Source organism: Diadema antillarum, unplaced genomic scaffold (assembly GCF_040938485.1).
Source record: "Diadema antillarum isolate AM-2024a unplaced genomic scaffold, OU_Dant_1.0 seq00001004_RagTag, whole genome shotgun sequence".
Taxonomy (NCBI): Eukaryota; Metazoa; Echinodermata; class Echinoidea; order Diadematoida; family Diadematidae; genus Diadema; species Diadema antillarum.
This window is the reverse complement of record NW_027271842.1, coordinates 1,140,660-1,158,195: the sequence shown is the minus strand read 5'-3', so window position 1 is coordinate 1,158,195 and position 17,536 is coordinate 1,140,660. Positions and strand designations below refer to the sequence as shown.

The window sequence follows — 17,536 nt, the reverse complement described above, 5'->3', positions numbered from 1 at the left end:
TCTAATAGCCAAGGAATGCCTTTACTTATGGCGGTATTGACTGCGAAAGAGGCGGAGGCATCCCAGTCGACTACGTGGAGTCGTATTTCTTCATTTTGATACCCTAAACAAGGAGAGAAATAATTAGCTTATTTAATAAAAAGCTTATTTTTACAACCTTAAACAGGGAGAGCATCATATGAACATTTTCTACACCCGTATAACGAGGAGAAAAATTGAAATTACATTCTTAACATAGGGAGTCATTTTGATAAATAATTGATGGAGCAAAGTTGTTTCTAATATGCCTTAACATGCAATGCGTGGGGACAATGAAAACTTGCAAACATCGGATGAAGTTTGATCCATTCAAAACTGCTTGGTGTATGTGTCCCCTTCTTTCCCTTAAACTTGTTTCTGTGTATGCTATCCACATACTGTCTGTAACTTTAGATTAACATTGAAGGATCTTGTAGGACCTTGACCAGGCATACTCAAATAAAATAGTCGATGATCAGCCTCTCCTGACAGACTCAGATAGGCCTACCACGATTTAGTGAACTATCAATATACAAGCCCTATTCATTTCCTTACTTTTTTATTTAACATTTTGCCAATAATTTATCCAATCAAAAGTGTGTCGAAGATTGATAAATTTCACTTGTAATAAATAAATACATACACATACATAATTATGTAGCACTCTTATTTTGATTGGTTGTTGTTGGTGAAGTGTGGACTTGAAGGCGAGTGTTACTGTGCAGTTGCCACCAGATATAACACTTTCATACTGAGTGTTACTGAAGTATAATTATATAGTATCAGGATCAGTCACGATGATAATAATGCAAAGCGACGCGAATGAAGTCCAGTTCAGCCAGGACGTCTTTTATTAGTCGAAATACAGAAATGCGTGGTGAAAGTACAATATTGATTAAAACACTTGGCACTCCCTGTTGTACTCCCAATCGGGGCTGGAGTGTGTCGCGGATGAACCGTCTGCCGGGTGGCAAGAGGACTGGCGTGACTGGCAGTACCAGTGGTTGGGCTGAACAAGAACCAAGAACATGGGTTTACAAGAACATTTGTACTTAAACGTGTGAATATATTATCTTTGGTTAATACTTTGCATAAAATGAGAGAGGAGATTATTATTTACTAACGCATATGCTGGATATTTCTAAGAAGGGCAATCCAAACACATGGGAAAGGGAAAGTTCTTAAACCATATAATAACATACGGTCATGAGATTTTATGAATGAACTCACTACTCTGTTGTAGTGGTCGTCAGCACAATGGAGTGTACTGGTCAAGTGTTTGGGCAGAAGTCTAAAAGAAAGGGGCACATAATAAGTGGGTGGAATGGGTCAACGGGGACTGACCACTTTCCAAATAAACCAGTGCGTCATGCGTCATAATGCACTGCAAGGACGTTTACAGAGGGAAGTGAGGAATGGGGAGAAGGACACAATTTTGGGTCTTACACGCACATGAATACATAAAGAAATATATAAATGAATGAATACATACATAAATAAATGAACAAATGAATAAAATACATAAATCAATACATATCGATAGGCCTAATGCAAAAGCCCCCACAACCACACAATCCTCTATAAGATATATAGTGGCTATAGTCCTGATAAAAATGGCCATCACGTATCTTATCTAGGCTTACTGCTATGTGCAACTAATTAAATGACAAAAGGAAGGATTTTTGTTCGCTTGTTTGTTTGTTTCTGCCAATATTACTGTATGTGTTTCATTCACTGTGTTGTTTTAGGTATAAAAACTTATTGTGCAAAACTCCAAACGTCGGCCTCAACAACAACAAACAGGCAACAGCAACAACAGCAACAACCCACAACAACTAACAACAACCACAACAACAAAAACAACGACAACAATAACATTGCATAACCAAGTTTGGAAAGGACAGAGTTTCTGGATATTGAGGCCTGTCCATCATGTTTTATGTTCAGTGTTTTCTTGCCAAAGTTGTCACTCTGGAACGAATTTATCATGGTCTAACCACAAAAGCAAGTTTAAGCCAACTCAAAGTGATTTTGATAAATCTATAGTACTAACTACACTGTAACAGGGCTGGCGGAGCGTTTTTAAAAGTGGGGGGCACTTTCGGATTTCATGAGCTAACAAGCAAAAAAAAAAAAAGAAAGGCCTTCAGCGCAACTTCTGGTGCCATTTCCGGGTTTCTTCAGCTGACAAGCAAAAAAACAAAAACGAAAACAAACAAACAAATCAAACAATCTTCAGCGCAAAAACATAACCTTACCGCGCTCACACTTCGAGGTCTCTATCTATTTCTTTCTAGTGCCACTTTAATACGCGCTTCCGGGGTAAAAAAAAAGTGGGGGCCCAAAGTGGTGACACCTTATGTATTCCTTTGTTTGTTTGTTTTTTAATTTATTCAAGATTTCATGCGTGTTCACAAAATAGGAGTGCATACAAAATGTATGCAAGTACATCTCATATAGCCAAGACAGAATATATACGATAAGTATACATTGATAAGAAGCAGTTACAGAAATAGTATACAACTCTAAGAGAGCTACATTATTCAAGGTAACGAACACGCAAAGGAATTGCAACATAAGCTTAAAGCTTGAAAATCGTTGCAACCCCCGTGCACACAATCTATATGCTTGCAAATAGTTTGAATGATGAATGGGGGAGGGGGGTATTTACAAAGAGAGGAACATGAGGAGGGAAAGAAAAAATGCATGTGTGGTGCCTATTTGTCCTGTCGGACATTGACAAGAGAGAACAACAAAAAAAGAGTTTAAAGTATCAAATCATTATAAGCAAATTATACTGATTAAATTTCTCATAAATCCCATTCAAATGTCGATTTCAGGGGAAATATATGATCACAGCAAGATTAATAGTTAATGGTACCCAGGAGTTCAGCGTGAAGCTGATGATAAAAAAAAAAAAATGTGTAGGGGGGGAGGGGGGGTGTCGCCTCCCCCCCACACATTTTTTCTCTCTCTCTCTCCCTCTCCCCCCCCCCCCCCCGGCCTCCCCCGGTTCCGCCGGCCCTGTGTAGCATTATTTATTATAATCATACATAAAAATATGAATCAAAACAGTTGTGGTATATCAACCATTTTAAACAAAATATGATGCTGGTCACTACCACCTGAGCAATAAGAGGCGATGATGTCATCACCTCACAATTTCAGAGGAGGATGAGAAGAGGAAGAGGAGAAGGAAGAAGAGATACAAGGGGAAGAGAAAGAGAAAGGTGAAAATAGTCCAAAGTCAAGAGAATAGAGTCCAAACTGGTACTATTTTCTATCATTATTCTAGCTATCACGAACTATGGCCTGCAGCTAAGCTGGACAATCTCTAATCCCCGATACTCAGTAGAACTGTAGTCATATCATTTGCTGCCCTCTACGTTAGGGTTTGTCAGTAGTTCATCATGGCTGCCAGCAGATGCTTACTCGCGGTAAGTTTCGGGAAAGTATTCTCTAATTTTACCAATTAGTCTACGGTTTGATCACAAGTCTGTAGTCATATGTGATCCATAATTCTTCAAATTTCTAATTTGTCCATTGATGCAAAGCGATAGTTTTGATATTGTGTAATACAATGCCTAAGATTAAGAGTGTCTAGACTTGTCTGTCTAGAACATCTACACTATCTATGTGTAATGTGCATGCATGGCACGTCCACTTTGCCGGCTTCTGAGGGAGCCAGCAGAGGAGAGCAGCGGCAGCTGCAACTGAGCTGATGATCTATACACTGTGTACAGGAGGGGCAGAGTAGAACTGGGGTCTACTGTACGGTATAGTGCGTCTGCCAATGAATGCAGGTGGTAGATGTTGGAGACTAGCCGAGACTTGCCTTGTTAACTTAAAGGGTTGACCGATAAATCTGCCTCTTGTTCGATGGCCTCTTCATAGTAACTTCTGAATTCCTGTAAATTTGCGGTCGGTAATACAATCGGCACTAATCTACTTTCTTCGCACCTCCTCAAATTATTTCTAAACATGCGCTAACTTGTCCTAACGTTAGTTATTCAGTAGATCTAAAGCTGAAATAATTGCATCTGAGTCTCTAAACTAAAGTCGGATAGAAGTTATGTTTAACGCTTTTACAAGTGTTGGAAAACCTTGATCGCTTGAAATACTGCTCTCCACACAAGCAATTGGAACAGTACAACTACAAGTACAGTGCATGCAAGTACAATGTATTATGACTATGATCTGAATGTAGTAATCACAAGCACGTACCACAATGGCTTTTTCTATGGTGTCTTTGAAAAACCAAAATCTGTTTTTCCCTTGTCTTGAACAAGTCTTGTGGAAACGGTTTTACAGAGTGGTTGAATTTATGTGTGTGTATCCCTTTATTTTATGTATCTTACTCTTTGACTTTCTCTTTCTTTTCTCTCTTTGATTGTTTCCATTTACTTTGATTTTCAAGTAGATACTGTTCCTAATTTTCCCTTTCCTTCGTTTATGGGCTTCCTCTTGCTTGTCTGACTTTTCTCAATTTCAATTTATTCAATCTCATTTTTCTGCCTCTATCTGTTCTTTGTTTCCTTCTGGGTATGTTTCCCTCCATCAACCTTTCCTTTTCTTTTCCACTCGATTATATTTTTCTTATGTTTCCTTTTGATGTATCTTTTTCTTTAAGATTTCCTTTTTTTTTTTTACTGGTGTCATTCTCTTTCTTTCTTTCCTATTCTTTCCTTTCATCCAGTTTTGATTCATTTCTCATTTTATTATTCCATTTTTATTACTATTTTGTTTTTTAATCTTTCTATTTTGCTTTCCTATTTGCTTTTTTCTATTTTGTAAATGTTTAATATTTCTCACATTAGACTTTTTACTAATTTTAGTATCTTTTCAGTCATATCCCTTTTTTCCCATCCTTTCTCTTTATATTCTATCACCATTGTTTTTATAATAGATTACTTTTTTCGCCACCTCATTTCATTCAAACACACACAGACACATGCACACGCCCACACACACACACAACACAAGCAACAACCCCAATGTACTGTAAACGTGGAAATTTTCGCGGTACATTAATTTCCGCGGATTTCGCGCTACGCTCGGCTAGCGCGAATTCAAAAACGCGCGAATATATCTTCACAATTTTCTACGCACATTTTGAACGGGATGAATTGTGTGCGCTTCATCGATGATACTGCTACGTAGTACAATGTACAGGCATGTTTACGCTACTAGTACTGTGCGAAGAGACGATACCCTAGATTGCTGTGTACTGTAGCATGCATGTGTGCACCGCACGCATCGATGCTACAGTCCCCCGTGACTACGGTACTAGAGTCACAGCTGTACTACGTATTTGAGTGCTTGTACTCGCAGTCGAGCCGCTCGCTACGTCGCTTGTCGTACGCTGGCATAGCAAGCTACGTAGCAGAGGCTTTGGATGAAAGCAGTGAATGTGTACTACAGTAAAGTAACCTGCTGCGGAGCGCGAATTTAAGAACCCGCGAATACGTTTTCGCGCCGCTCAGCGCGAAAAATTAATCGCGCGAAAATATTGACGTTTACAGTAGCTCAATCACTACACCACAAGACTCAGTACAATCTGAAGGAAATGCAGAAAAACAAATTTATCCTTTTTAAAGATACCATAGAAGAACTTGCTGTGATAGCTATGAGATTGCTACATTCAGATCAATCGCAGTGCTCACTGCCGTGCTGTGAACATGTTTTGAACATGTTTACCCATACCTCGCTGTCTACTTCTGTGCAGAATATTTGTAGTCTATGTGAGTAGTGAGCAGTAGTAATGTAAGTACTGTAACAATTGTGATGATACAAATGTAACTGTATGATTGCTGCAAAAATGATTTAGTTAACATTCTGGCACATGTTACATGTATTTTTTTTTTCTCATAGAGAATATAAATCTCTGTTTTTCTTTTGGGATTTTTATTTTCTTTTCTTTTCTGGCGACTTAATACCATCAGGCTTTTCTCTCCTCATATCCCAACCTTTCTCTCTCTATCTTGTATTTTATTTTCAGTTGTGCATTATGTTCTAGCCGAGACGACAGTCCACTTGCAAATTGAAACTGTTTGTGCCCCTTGAGTCCATAATTTCCATGGCCTCGGCCTATGTGCTTAGGAAGTAAAGGAGTAGGTGTGATACTATATTGACTTCATTGCTGCATTTCTTGCTAACATAGACAAGTATTTGCAAAAAAAAAAAAAAAGGGAAAAAAATGGCCACTGTTCAATTCAGCTGTGTTGATGTTAATGCAATATTTGTCCTCTATTTATTCCTTTGACAGGCTCGTCATTTCAGCACCTCTTCTGTTGGTGCTCAAATGGTGAAGGTGAGTGTATACACAATGTCTTTACTACTTTAATACTTCAAACTGCATACACAATCCTTACATTTAGCTGATAATAATATTGTATGAAAAGCAAATCTACTTAGCAGGTGTGACCTATTGAAATGCCATATCCACACGTGCAAAGAAAAAAAAAAAGAAAAACAGAAAAGAGGAATATATGTAGGTCACTATTATTATTAAATTATTATTTTTTGGTATAATACATGTACACCAATCTAAATGTCACAACCTATTTTAACCCCCCTCCCCCATGAAATAATTGAAGTGCCTTGGTAATTAAACCATGTTTCTTGTACAACTTTTCAAATTCAATCAAAAGAAATCAGCTTCCATGCTTATTCACTGAAATAAAATGCCATTCACCACCCCTGTATTTCCCAGTATCTATATGAATATAACATGTAAATGGGTATGATCATAAGGGCTCACACCTGTAAATAAAATGAACTGTCCCAGGCCCCTTCACAAATTCGTACCAAAGATACCAAAATAAATGAAGAAAAAAATTAATCAAAAATCAATGATGTAGTTTGGGAAAAAACTGAATAGCTGTAGATATTGAGTATGAATTCCTCTACAAACTGCATTTTGGTTGGAAGATGAAAGCTTTTCTGATGGAATTTGAGGGGACTATATTTCATTGGGTACGTGTACAGAAAATAGGTGATTTTTTTTGAGTGACAAGAATTCATAGTCTGGCTTTGCAGACCCTTGGACAGAATTTGAGCAGAAGAACCTACCCTGGAAATTTGGTGGATGAAAGGGTATATCTCACTTATCCAGGTTAGTGAAGATGAAACACCTCATTTCTCCCAGCTATTTTACAGAATTTTTTTGAAATTTGAATTTTAACACACGTCTCTATGGGGAATTATTTACCCGTGTGAGCCCATGACTGTGTAATGTATCTTAAGTTTATGAATTCTTTGGTTTTGTTATTAATATACCATAGCTTCATTAGCTACACAACATTGTTGTTTTACATTCATTAGTGAAAATTCAGTGTTCTGTTCTATTTGATTTGTGTCTTGTAGCCACCCGTCCAGGTGTATGGTGTTGGTGGACGCTATGCCACTGCCCTTTATTCGGCGGCCAGCAAACAAAAAGCTCTGGACCAGGTAGACAAAGACATGTCAAGTGTTGAGGTGAGCATTCCACTCTTGTAAATGTACATCTCTAACTCATCCAGTGGATTTACAATGTAAAAATGGTTCTTAACTCTTTTGCAATCCCTTCCAAAGTTTACCAAATTCTGTTTTGAATTAGAATCCTGTTATGATTTTATTCTTTGTGCCAAGTATCTGCAAGAATTAAGCCTTCACAATGTTTCTGTATAAAATTGCACAATTGTACTCCACAACTAAGAGAATGCATTGTATATCTTCATGGCAAGTAGTGTACCCAGAGATGAAACATTTGGTTTATTGTGTAATTGTTGAACAACAGGAATGAATATCCTTCTGTGATACACTTGCCATATAAATCTTAACTTCATTTAATATAGTATGCAACTTTGTGGGTAGAAATTGCAACCTCACGGTCGTACATGTAGGGAATGCAACTTGAACCTTAGACCAGTCAGAATATGTCAGCCAGCTAAAGTGCTTTGACTTTTTAATAGCCAGATAAAGTTGCTGACAGGCATAAATGAATGAACATTTGCCTTTAGATTAAAAAAAAAATGACAACAACAAGGAAGTTGCCAAATTGTAGATCATGTACTTCTGAAGTTATGATGTACATATCCCATGTCTGTTAAAACAAATATCAGGAATTTCATGTTATGAAGAAACAAATATTTGGAATGCCAATCCTGAGTTGCATAACAGTACTATCCCAGTACTGAAATATCTGCAGAGCATTCAGAACTGAAGCCAAATTGATGAGTTGTCATGATTATGAGTTCTCTTATTCTCCCAGTTGCATTAAATATCACTGTATGTATTTTTTTCCCCTTTGCAGGCACTCATGGGCAAAAGCGCAGCACTCGGTGACTTCATGGGAAATCCCACCATCAAGAAGCAACAAAAGATGAGTAAGTGTGAACAAAGCATGCTAAAAAGTACAATACTGTAAAACGAGGAATTTTCGTGTGCACTTTAATTTCGCGAGCTTCAAGATTCGCAAAATTGAAATGCACGCGAAAGTCCTTGTTTACACTATATGCATTGAATGCCAGTGGCACTTCGCGAAAATTTCATGCCACGAAAAAGGCTGTCGGCTCCAATTCGCGAAAAATTCATGCCGCAAATATATCATGTTTTACAGTATCCCCACTGGTACAAGTCCTTTATTTCAGACTGTAAAAAAAAAAATGGTCAGATGATAGATTTTATCCTTGTTTAATTCATGTGTACACTTGCAGTCATCTTTTGTCAAATGAAAAGTTTTTAGATTTCTTGATTGGACAGGGTTTGGTACTACACATAGTGTATACCGAGGAATGTATGCCTGCATTTTAATTTTGCGAATTTTGCAAGCGGGAACATTCATGAAATTAAAATGCACGGGAAAGTTCTTACCTACACAATAATGCAGTGGATGCCAGTGGCAATTTGCAAAAATTTCATGCCTGGAGAAAGGTCGTCGGCTTCAATGTCGCGATATTTTCGTGCCTCGAATATATTGTGTTTTACAGTAGTCTATCCAAGAGGGACCACTTCTTTGTGTGTATTTTGGGGTGAATTTTTCTCAGAAAAAGACATTTTTTAAAAAATTTCATTGAATTGTGCAGAATAGGTAGTTTTGATTGAAAACCGTGTAAGATGAATAAAAAAAATTCAGGGGTTTTTATTTTTTTGTTTTTTTCATGGAAGTCTTTTTCCCATCAAGAGTAAGGCTGCACCAACAATAGTCACTGTCAACAAAATGTTTAATGGAAGCACTGCCGCATATTATGTTTTTAACGATATATTTCAAATTATGACAGTATTAATATCAGCATCAATGTAAGTTATCAAAATTTACTTCAAGGACATTGTTAGGCTCTGATGTGCAGGATACTCTACGTAGAACTTTTGTCGCATACGCACCGTTGACTGGTGTATAGTATCAAGATGCTTGGGTAACTGTACATACAGTAACCTCTATTTTGATACATTGTTACAGTTGCAGAGAGTTTAATTGCACTCTTTACAACACATGCTGCTTGATAAATGACAATTGATATCTTTAAATCAGAGATCAAATATATTACCTTTAAGTAGTCACCAGGGCAGAAAAGAAGATTTTAACTTAGGACAAAACTTTTAAGAAACATTTATATACTTTTATGTGCACTTTTTATCCTTGAGTCTCGTGTCTGTTATGTGTGATAGCCTACCATAAATGTGAGAGTATACTCTATCCAGAGGTTCTGCACAATACAGGAAGAAGAAGAAGAAGAACATAAGCATTGTTTTCTTCTCTTCTTGGCACTATATTACCCACTTTTGTCTTATAATTAACTGATAGGTGATGACCTTGTAGTAGGTTTTAATTGGTGCATTTGCATTGCATTTTTTGCCCTATTTGTAGGCGTTTTGACTGATGTCCTGAAGGGAGAGAAAATTTCAACCTCGACTGTGAACTTCTTCGGTTTGCTGGCCGACAACGGCAGACTGGGAAAGGTCAAGGAAGTCTTTGTGTCGTGGCGAAGGATCATGGCGGCGCACAGGGGCGAGGTCGTGTGCAATGTCACCACTGCAAAGGTGCGTGACAAGAGAAACCCATGTTAGGGGTGATTAGGGAGGTAGATTCTCAGTAGGACATACAGCTGGCCAGACATCCTGCTTTAGGTGGTGATCCGAAACCCAAGTACAGTGAAACATTGCTATAAAGAGGTCGGATAATATCAAAGTCCTCTCACGACATGGTAGTTTTGCAGGTCCCAACTGACTAACAACTTGTTATATTTCTTGGTGTTTTTTACCCTCATGAAGTGAGAAACCTGATAGAACGAGGTAATTGTCATGGTTTCTAGGTCCCCGTTACAACGACGTTCCCCTGTTCTTGGAGTAGGTCCCCACATGATAAAAGTTTGGTTAATCACTCTTTTAACATGCATCCAGTCAGTCTGTTTGTCACCTCACTGCAGAATGCATTCGAGTTGTCGTGGAGCCGTCTGCCCAACATGTTAGAAATAAAACTCCATGTAGCCATTCCTAGAGACTCCAACGCCAAGCGTGTTTGAAACTGAAGATGCTCCCTCCTGGCCCCTAGCAAATTGGAGGCGTTAATCACAAGAATATGCGTGAAACACAACACCCCTTGCAGTTGGATTCCACTTCATCAGCCCTGGAAGCTCTATAGATGGCTTCATATGCTTTCTAGTGCCATCTTCCCTTATTTTTGAGCACATAGAAGTTGGGTGGGAGAAAGCTAAATTCAAGCTGGAGAAAATACTTTTTTTTTAGTGGGATGCACACGCCTAGAGCGAGAGAAATTCAAACTCAAGCGGGAGATTTTACGAAAATGGCCTTAAGTGGGAGAGCTAGAGTCTCTGCATTCCAGAAGTGTGGTAGATGTAATGTATTTATCTGTTCCCATCTCTCACCCTCCAGACACTTGATTCCAGTCAACAGAAACAAGTGCAGGAGGCACTCAAAGGCTTCATCAAGAAGGGGGAGTCCCTACAGCTCAACATGAATGTAAGTACCAAGGCTTGCACGCGACTCCCTCACCAGCGCTCCAGGAAGTGGGGAGATTATTGTAAAGAACTGTGAAAGAATTGTATGTATTTCATGGGGGATGTTCTCTTGTCCTGCGCGTGATGACGTAACAACCTATCCACATTGTTTGACCACAACTTGAGAATAATATTGATTCTGATGCAGGATTTTCGTACACATGCACACAATTAGTCTTGTATTGGCATGGAGTATGAAAATAGCATTCATCAAGATGTCATCAGCAATAATATACTATCAATAATGGGAATGGATAAGGTAGACCACTGATTGACGTAAATTTTTCTTCTGTAGTACTTAAACTCCTTGTGATTTTACTAAATGAAAATCATTATTACTAATCAAAGCAAAAATGTGACCAAAGATTTGATATGCAAATGGCTCATCATCGTTATGAGTACTATTTTAGATGCATGAAAGTACCTTATATTTGTACTTTTATCACCAGAAACTTGGTCTTAAAGGTCCTGTTTACCTTTGGGAGCAGTGATTTAAAAGATTTTCAAGATATCATGTATGCATATGTGTAGGTCAGTTGCATCACTTAACATCCTACCATTTAAAATTTTTGCAATAAAGCCTAAAATATAAGGAGATATCACTGTTTTTCTCATTAAACCATAACTGTAGATGGTTTAGTCTGGAAACATTTTTATCATAACTATTGTTCACATTTTGTATGTTTAACAGTACTTCACATCGATTATACTGGTTCAAATTTTTACATTGGTTGTTTCTATCCCTAACTCACATTTGTGAACTATTTTGAAGCACTAATGCTGGGTTGTGTTTCATCAGCAAATGGTAAATTCTGCCTTTAAAGCAACTCTCTCATTAGAACTTACAAGGTAAACTGTGTGTGTGTTGCACATGTATGAAATTATCAATTGTAATAAGATATTTTTTGGATGTGCCAAAATACGAGCCAAATCAACAATGTGCTGCAATTTTATAGACTGTAATAAATCTTTATATCCATTCGCGGAGGGAGGGATTTATTGCCATCATTGTGTTCTTGTACCCTCAGGTGGATCCCTCAATAATCGGAGGCATGATTGTCGAGGTCGGGGACAAGTACGTGGACATGTCGACGGCAACCAAAGTGAAGACCCTCACAAATCTAATCAAGGAGGCAGTCTAGCATCAGCTGTGTTACCTGACCAAGCATCCCCATTACGAGATAGTATATATTATATTGATGTGTTCTATTTTGCCCTTGATGTACCGGTATGCTGGGAGTAGCACTACATGAGAAGAAGATATTTGGGACTGATTTGCGCCTCGACTACAGTGGCAGCAGACGTCTTGCATGGGCAGGACCATATTTTCAAGGCCATCTTTTTGTGTTCATAGGCATGTTCCTTCTCCTATCAGCATACATACCAGTGAAGATATATTCTGAATGTCACCATTCAAAATCTCATTCAGCCCCAAATCTTGAATTTCCGATTCGCATTCAATACCTCTCTTGATCTCGGTCACTAATATTATGGTGTATCTAGAAATATTAGTCTGTCACACAAGACCTCATCTACACCATTTTTGTATGAAATTGAACAGCCCCATGTTATTTAAAATATGTGGACATTTCACAGCTTGCTAGCCATCATTTTGTGAGTGCAACCATTGTGTGAATTGACTAGATTGACTCCTGTGAAGGACCTCATCCCCTTGACTCCTTTTGTGTACAAGCAGAGATTGTAATAAATTGAAACTAAAATTTGACAAAAGCATCCTGTGTAGACTTTCCTTTTCAGAGAAAGAGATGAACATGGATGAGAGATAGAGAGAAAATAGAAGCATGAAAAAGATTGTACATTGCAGCCGACTTTCAGCACACTCTGTGGTCTACAGTATGTCCAATTCCTTCAGAAGTCTTTACCAGTGTTTGATATTCGAGGGAGTTGTCCAATGTGTAATGTTGAGAGAGTGATTTTGATTGTGTGAATGTGTGTTTGTGTATGCTCTCTAGAATGTATTAGCAGCTCTCAAATGAACATGCTTTGTGACCACAAGGGGAAAAAACAAAATCACTTTTTTTAAGTGATCCGAGTATCCTTCGGATCACCTTCTGTATCTGTACGGATTCTTTCTTCTTCTTTATTTCTTTATTTCTCCCCAAAAGTTGTGTAGAGGTTAGCTCAGAAAGTCCGCTGCCTATCAATTTCAAAATTATACCATGTATGCATCATGTCCCAAAGACGACAAATCTAATGTATCATTGTGATCAGTCGACCGTGACGTCACTATGACGTCATTATATGAAAACACATTCTCAATCATATCTCATTAATGGAATAGAATTTTTCAATGAAATTTACGTCACATATATTTCAAGTTATGCGCATTTTACTCATGTTCTCAAAATTCATATATTCTCTTAAAACGTGCGCGTACGCGCGCGTTGAAATATTTGTATGCTCCAATCGAGCTCAAAATTTTTTTGCACACGTTTCAGACCATTTGGAGTATTTTTTGAAAAATTGAAAAAATTGGACGGACGCGTACGCGCGCGCACATATGCGCACGCACAGCACATATGTCATACAAATTCCCCGTTTTTTCAATCGGATCGGATGTCCGAAATGTCAAGGAATATTTCTACCAAGTTTCAAGTCAATCCGACTCAATATGACGTCATAAGGGCCCGTCAAAGTTGAATGGCGATATACAGTGTAACTATGCCAAAAAACTGCCAATTTTAAATCCGATTTTGCTCGTCAGGATGGACGATGACCCCCCATTTTCTTTACATATTTTGAAAGCTGATGAGTTGAACATGTCAAATCATGGGTTGGCGATGCTTAAAAAATGATCAAAAGATATCAAATTTCTTAATGAAATAAAAAAGTACATTTTTAAAATGAAGTCATCAAATTTCAAGTTTACTCGAGCGTATCTCACTCATCCTTCGCCGATTTTCACCCAGATATCAGTATGTTGTAGCTAATTTAATGCTCTATAAGTTTTGATCAATCAAAATTTTCATCAGATGAAGTCTTCACCTCCTAAAAATTGATTGAAGGTAACCTTGTCAAATTTGACCCATTTGCGTGTTAGCTCTATATATTGGAGTGCAGTTTTTCTGGAAATAACCGCCAATTTTAAATCCGATTTTACTCGTCAGAATTAATGGACGTTGACATCCCATTTTCTTTACACATTCTAAAAGCCAATGAGTTGTACATGTCATTTCATGGGTTGGAGATGCTGGAAGAATGTTTAAAAGATATCAAATTTCTTAATAAAATAAAAAAAGGGAATTTTCAAAATGACGTCATCAAATTTCAAGTTTATTCGAGCGTATCTCACTTATCGTTTGCCGCTTTCCCCCCAGATTTCAGTATGTTGAAGCTTATTAAATGGTCTTTCATTATTATTACGTCACAATTTGATTGGATGACTGCATCACCTCGGAAAATGATTTAAAAGGAACCTTGTCAAATTTGACCAGTTTACGTGTTATCTCCACGGGAGTGCAGTTTTTCTGAAAATGAAAATTGACATGACTATCTTTATCGAGCACTAGCTCACTTACCCTTCCGTGAATTTTCCCAGATGTTGCAGTTGAGACTTTGCGCTATTGTTATCGTTTTTTCAGACGACGTCCGGATCACGTCAAAAAACTTGGTTGAAATTCAAGCTTATCTTCGATGTATTGAGATATTCCTTTCTTTCTGCAACTTTCTTTGCAATAACTCAAGAGAAACAGCCCCTATCATCCTCATATTTTGCATATGTTTAGTTTATGTCACGAACTTTATTTCATAAAATAACAACTACTCAATCGAACACCATCTTGGGTATGTAAATTAGGGTCAAAGGTCATAAATGTTTCATGCTGTATCTTGGTGAATACATGTCGTATCTTTCCCATATTCTGCACACGCAAAGACTATGTTTCAAGAATCATTTCACAAAATAACCACTTTTTGCTCAGATGCCATTTTCGGTGTGCAAAGTGGGGTCAAAGGTCATATGTAATTCTTTCTGTATCTTCGTTATGACGTGTTATCTCTATGGGAGGAAATTTTTCTAGATGTGAAAATGGACATGATTGTCTTTATCGAGCACTAGCTCACTTACTCTTCAGTGAATTTCTCCCAGATTTTAATATGTGGTAGCTAAGCTTTTGCGCTATTATTTTCTGCCCTTCGTTTTTTCATACGATGTCAGCATCAGGTTAAAAAACTTGCTTGAAAATAAATCTTATCTTCTATGTATTGAGATATTTCTTTCTTTCTGCAACTTTCTTTGCAATAACTCAAAAGAAACATGCCCCATCACTTCCATATTTTGCACATGTTTAGTTCATGTCACTTACATTATTTCATAAAATAACAACCACTTAATCGGACAACATCTAGGGTATGTAAATTAGGGTCAAAGGTCACAAATGTTTCATCTTGTATCTTGGTGAATACCTGTCCTATCTTTCCCATATTTTTCACACGTATAGACGATGTCGCAAGAATCATTTCACAAAATAACCACTATTTCATCAGATGCCATCTTGGGAGTGTAAAGGTGGGACAAAGGTCATATGTACTTGTTGCTGTTTCTTCGTTATAGTGTATACAAAATTTGGTACCAAACATGGCAGATATGAGTCCCTTTGCTAAATGAGAATCCAAACATCACACGGCCAATGTCTCTAAACACAGATGAAACTTGTATGGTCATGCCTATTGCGATCAGGACTCGAATCATTGATAAAAGAAAAAATCGGATCACCTTAATTTGTCAGTGATGACAAATTACAATCTCTAGGTTTTTTTTGGGTTTTTTTTTTTTTTTTTTGGGGGGGGGGGGGGCAACGGCGTAGCCAGGATTTCATCTTAGGGGGGGCGGTTAGTCTGCGAGGGAGCGAAGCGACCGAGCCCGAGCGAGCGGAGCGAGCGAGGGGGGGGGGGGGGGGAGGGTGTGGGAGGGGGGTGTCCCCCCTCCCACGGTAAGAACTTTTTGCATTTTGATGTTGTAAATGGTGCAATTTGATGCATGTTTTTGCGCGTTATATCGACGTGAAACAGTCCCACTTGTTTAAGGTAGCAGTTTATTTTGATGTAGATTATTATTGAACAATTTGCCTATAGAATGCTATCAGTTAAATACACTTCTTGTATTAACTCTTTTCACTGAATATCATGAACGCGACTGAACCCGAGAGAGCGGAGCGAGTGAAGGGGGAGGGGAGGGTGTGGGAGGGGGGTGTCCCCCCTCCCACGGTGAGAACCTTTTGCATTTTGATGTTGCAAATGGTGCAATTTGATGCATGTTTTTGCGTGTTTTAACGAGTTGAAACAGTCCCACTTGTTTAAGGTTGCAGTATATTTTGATGTAGATTATCATTGAATAATTTGCCTATAATATGGTATAATTTAAATACACTTCTTGTATTACTTCTTTTCACTGAATATCATGAACGCGACTGAAGCCGAGCGAGCGGAGCGAGCGAGGGGGGAGGGGAAGGTGTGGGAGGGGGTGTCCCCCTCCCACGGTGAGAACTTTTTGCATTTTGATGTTGCAAATGGTGCAATTAGATGCATGTTTTGCGCGTTTTATCGACGTGAAACAGTCCCACTTGTTTAAGGTAGCATTATATTTTAGTGTAGATTATTATTGAACAATTTGCCTATAAAATGGTATACGTTAAATACACTTCTTGTATTAATTCTTTTCACTGAATATCATGAACGCGACTGAACCCGAGCGAGCGGAGCGAGTGAAGGGGGATGGGAGGGTGTGGGAGGGGGGTGTCCCCCCTCCCACGGTGAGAACCTTTTGCATTTTGATGTTGCAAATGGTGCAATTTGATGCATGTTTTTGCGTGTTTTAACGAGTTGAAACAGTCCCACTTGTTTAAGGTTGCAGTATATTTTGATGTAGATTATCATTGAACAATTTGCCTATAATATGGTATAATTTAAATACACTTCTTGTATTACTTCTTTTCACTGAATATCATGAACGCGACTGAACCCGAGCGAGCGTAGCGAGCGAGGGGGAGGGGAGGGTGTGGGAGGGGGTGTCCCCCTCCCACGGTAAGAACTTTTTGCATTTTGATGTTGCAAATGGTGCAATTAGATGCATGTTTTTGCGCGTTTTATCGACGTGAAACAGTCCCACTTGTTTAAGGTAGCATTATATTTTAGTGTAGATTATTATTGAACAATTTGCCTATAAAATGGTATACGTTAAATACACTTCTTGTATTACTTCTTTTCACTGAATATCATGAACGCGACTGAACCCGAGCGAGTGGAGCGAGTGAAGGGGGAGGGGAGGGTGTGGGAGGGGGTGTACCCCCTCCCACGGTGAGAACTTTTTGCATTTTGATGTTGCAAATGGTGCAATTTGATGCATGTTTTTGCGTGTTTTAACGTGATGAAACAGTCCCACTTGTTGAAAGTTGCAGTATAATTTAGTGTATATTATTATTGAACAATTTGCCTATAAAATGGTATCATTTAGATAATCTTCTTGTATTAATATTCTTACACTGAATATCATGAATACCGTC

General features: G+C 38.3%; 1 protein-coding gene across 1 annotated transcript; it reads left to right on the top strand.

Annotated features, from left to right (window-relative positions):
- The first annotated feature begins 3,428 nt into the window (after positions 1-3,428).
- Positions 3,429-12,605, top strand: LOC139742533 (ATP synthase subunit O, mitochondrial-like). The gene is made up of 7 exons (XM_071653065.1): positions 3,429-3,455; positions 6,284-6,328; positions 7,384-7,494; positions 8,312-8,384; positions 9,866-10,038; positions 10,891-10,977; positions 12,044-12,605. The coding sequence occupies exons 1-7, from the start codon at positions 3,429-3,431 to the stop codon at positions 12,155-12,157; spliced, it is 630 nt and encodes a 209-aa protein (XP_071509166.1). The 3' UTR covers positions 12,158-12,605.
- Positions 12,606-17,536: the final 4,931 nt, after the last annotated feature.

Excerpts from the sequence above, each read along its gene's own strand:
- LOC139742533 (XM_071653065.1), top strand. The coding sequence starts at position 3,429 with ATGGCTGCCAGCAGATGCTTACTCGCG. Across the intron at positions 3,456-6,283 it reads CCAGCAGATGCTTACTCGCG|GCTCGTCATTTCAGCACCTC; the intron begins GTAAGTTTCGGG and ends TTCCTTTGACAG. Across the intron at positions 8,385-9,865 it reads CAAGAAGCAACAAAAGATGA|GCGTTTTGACTGATGTCCTG; the intron begins GTAAGTGTGAAC and ends CCCTATTTGTAG.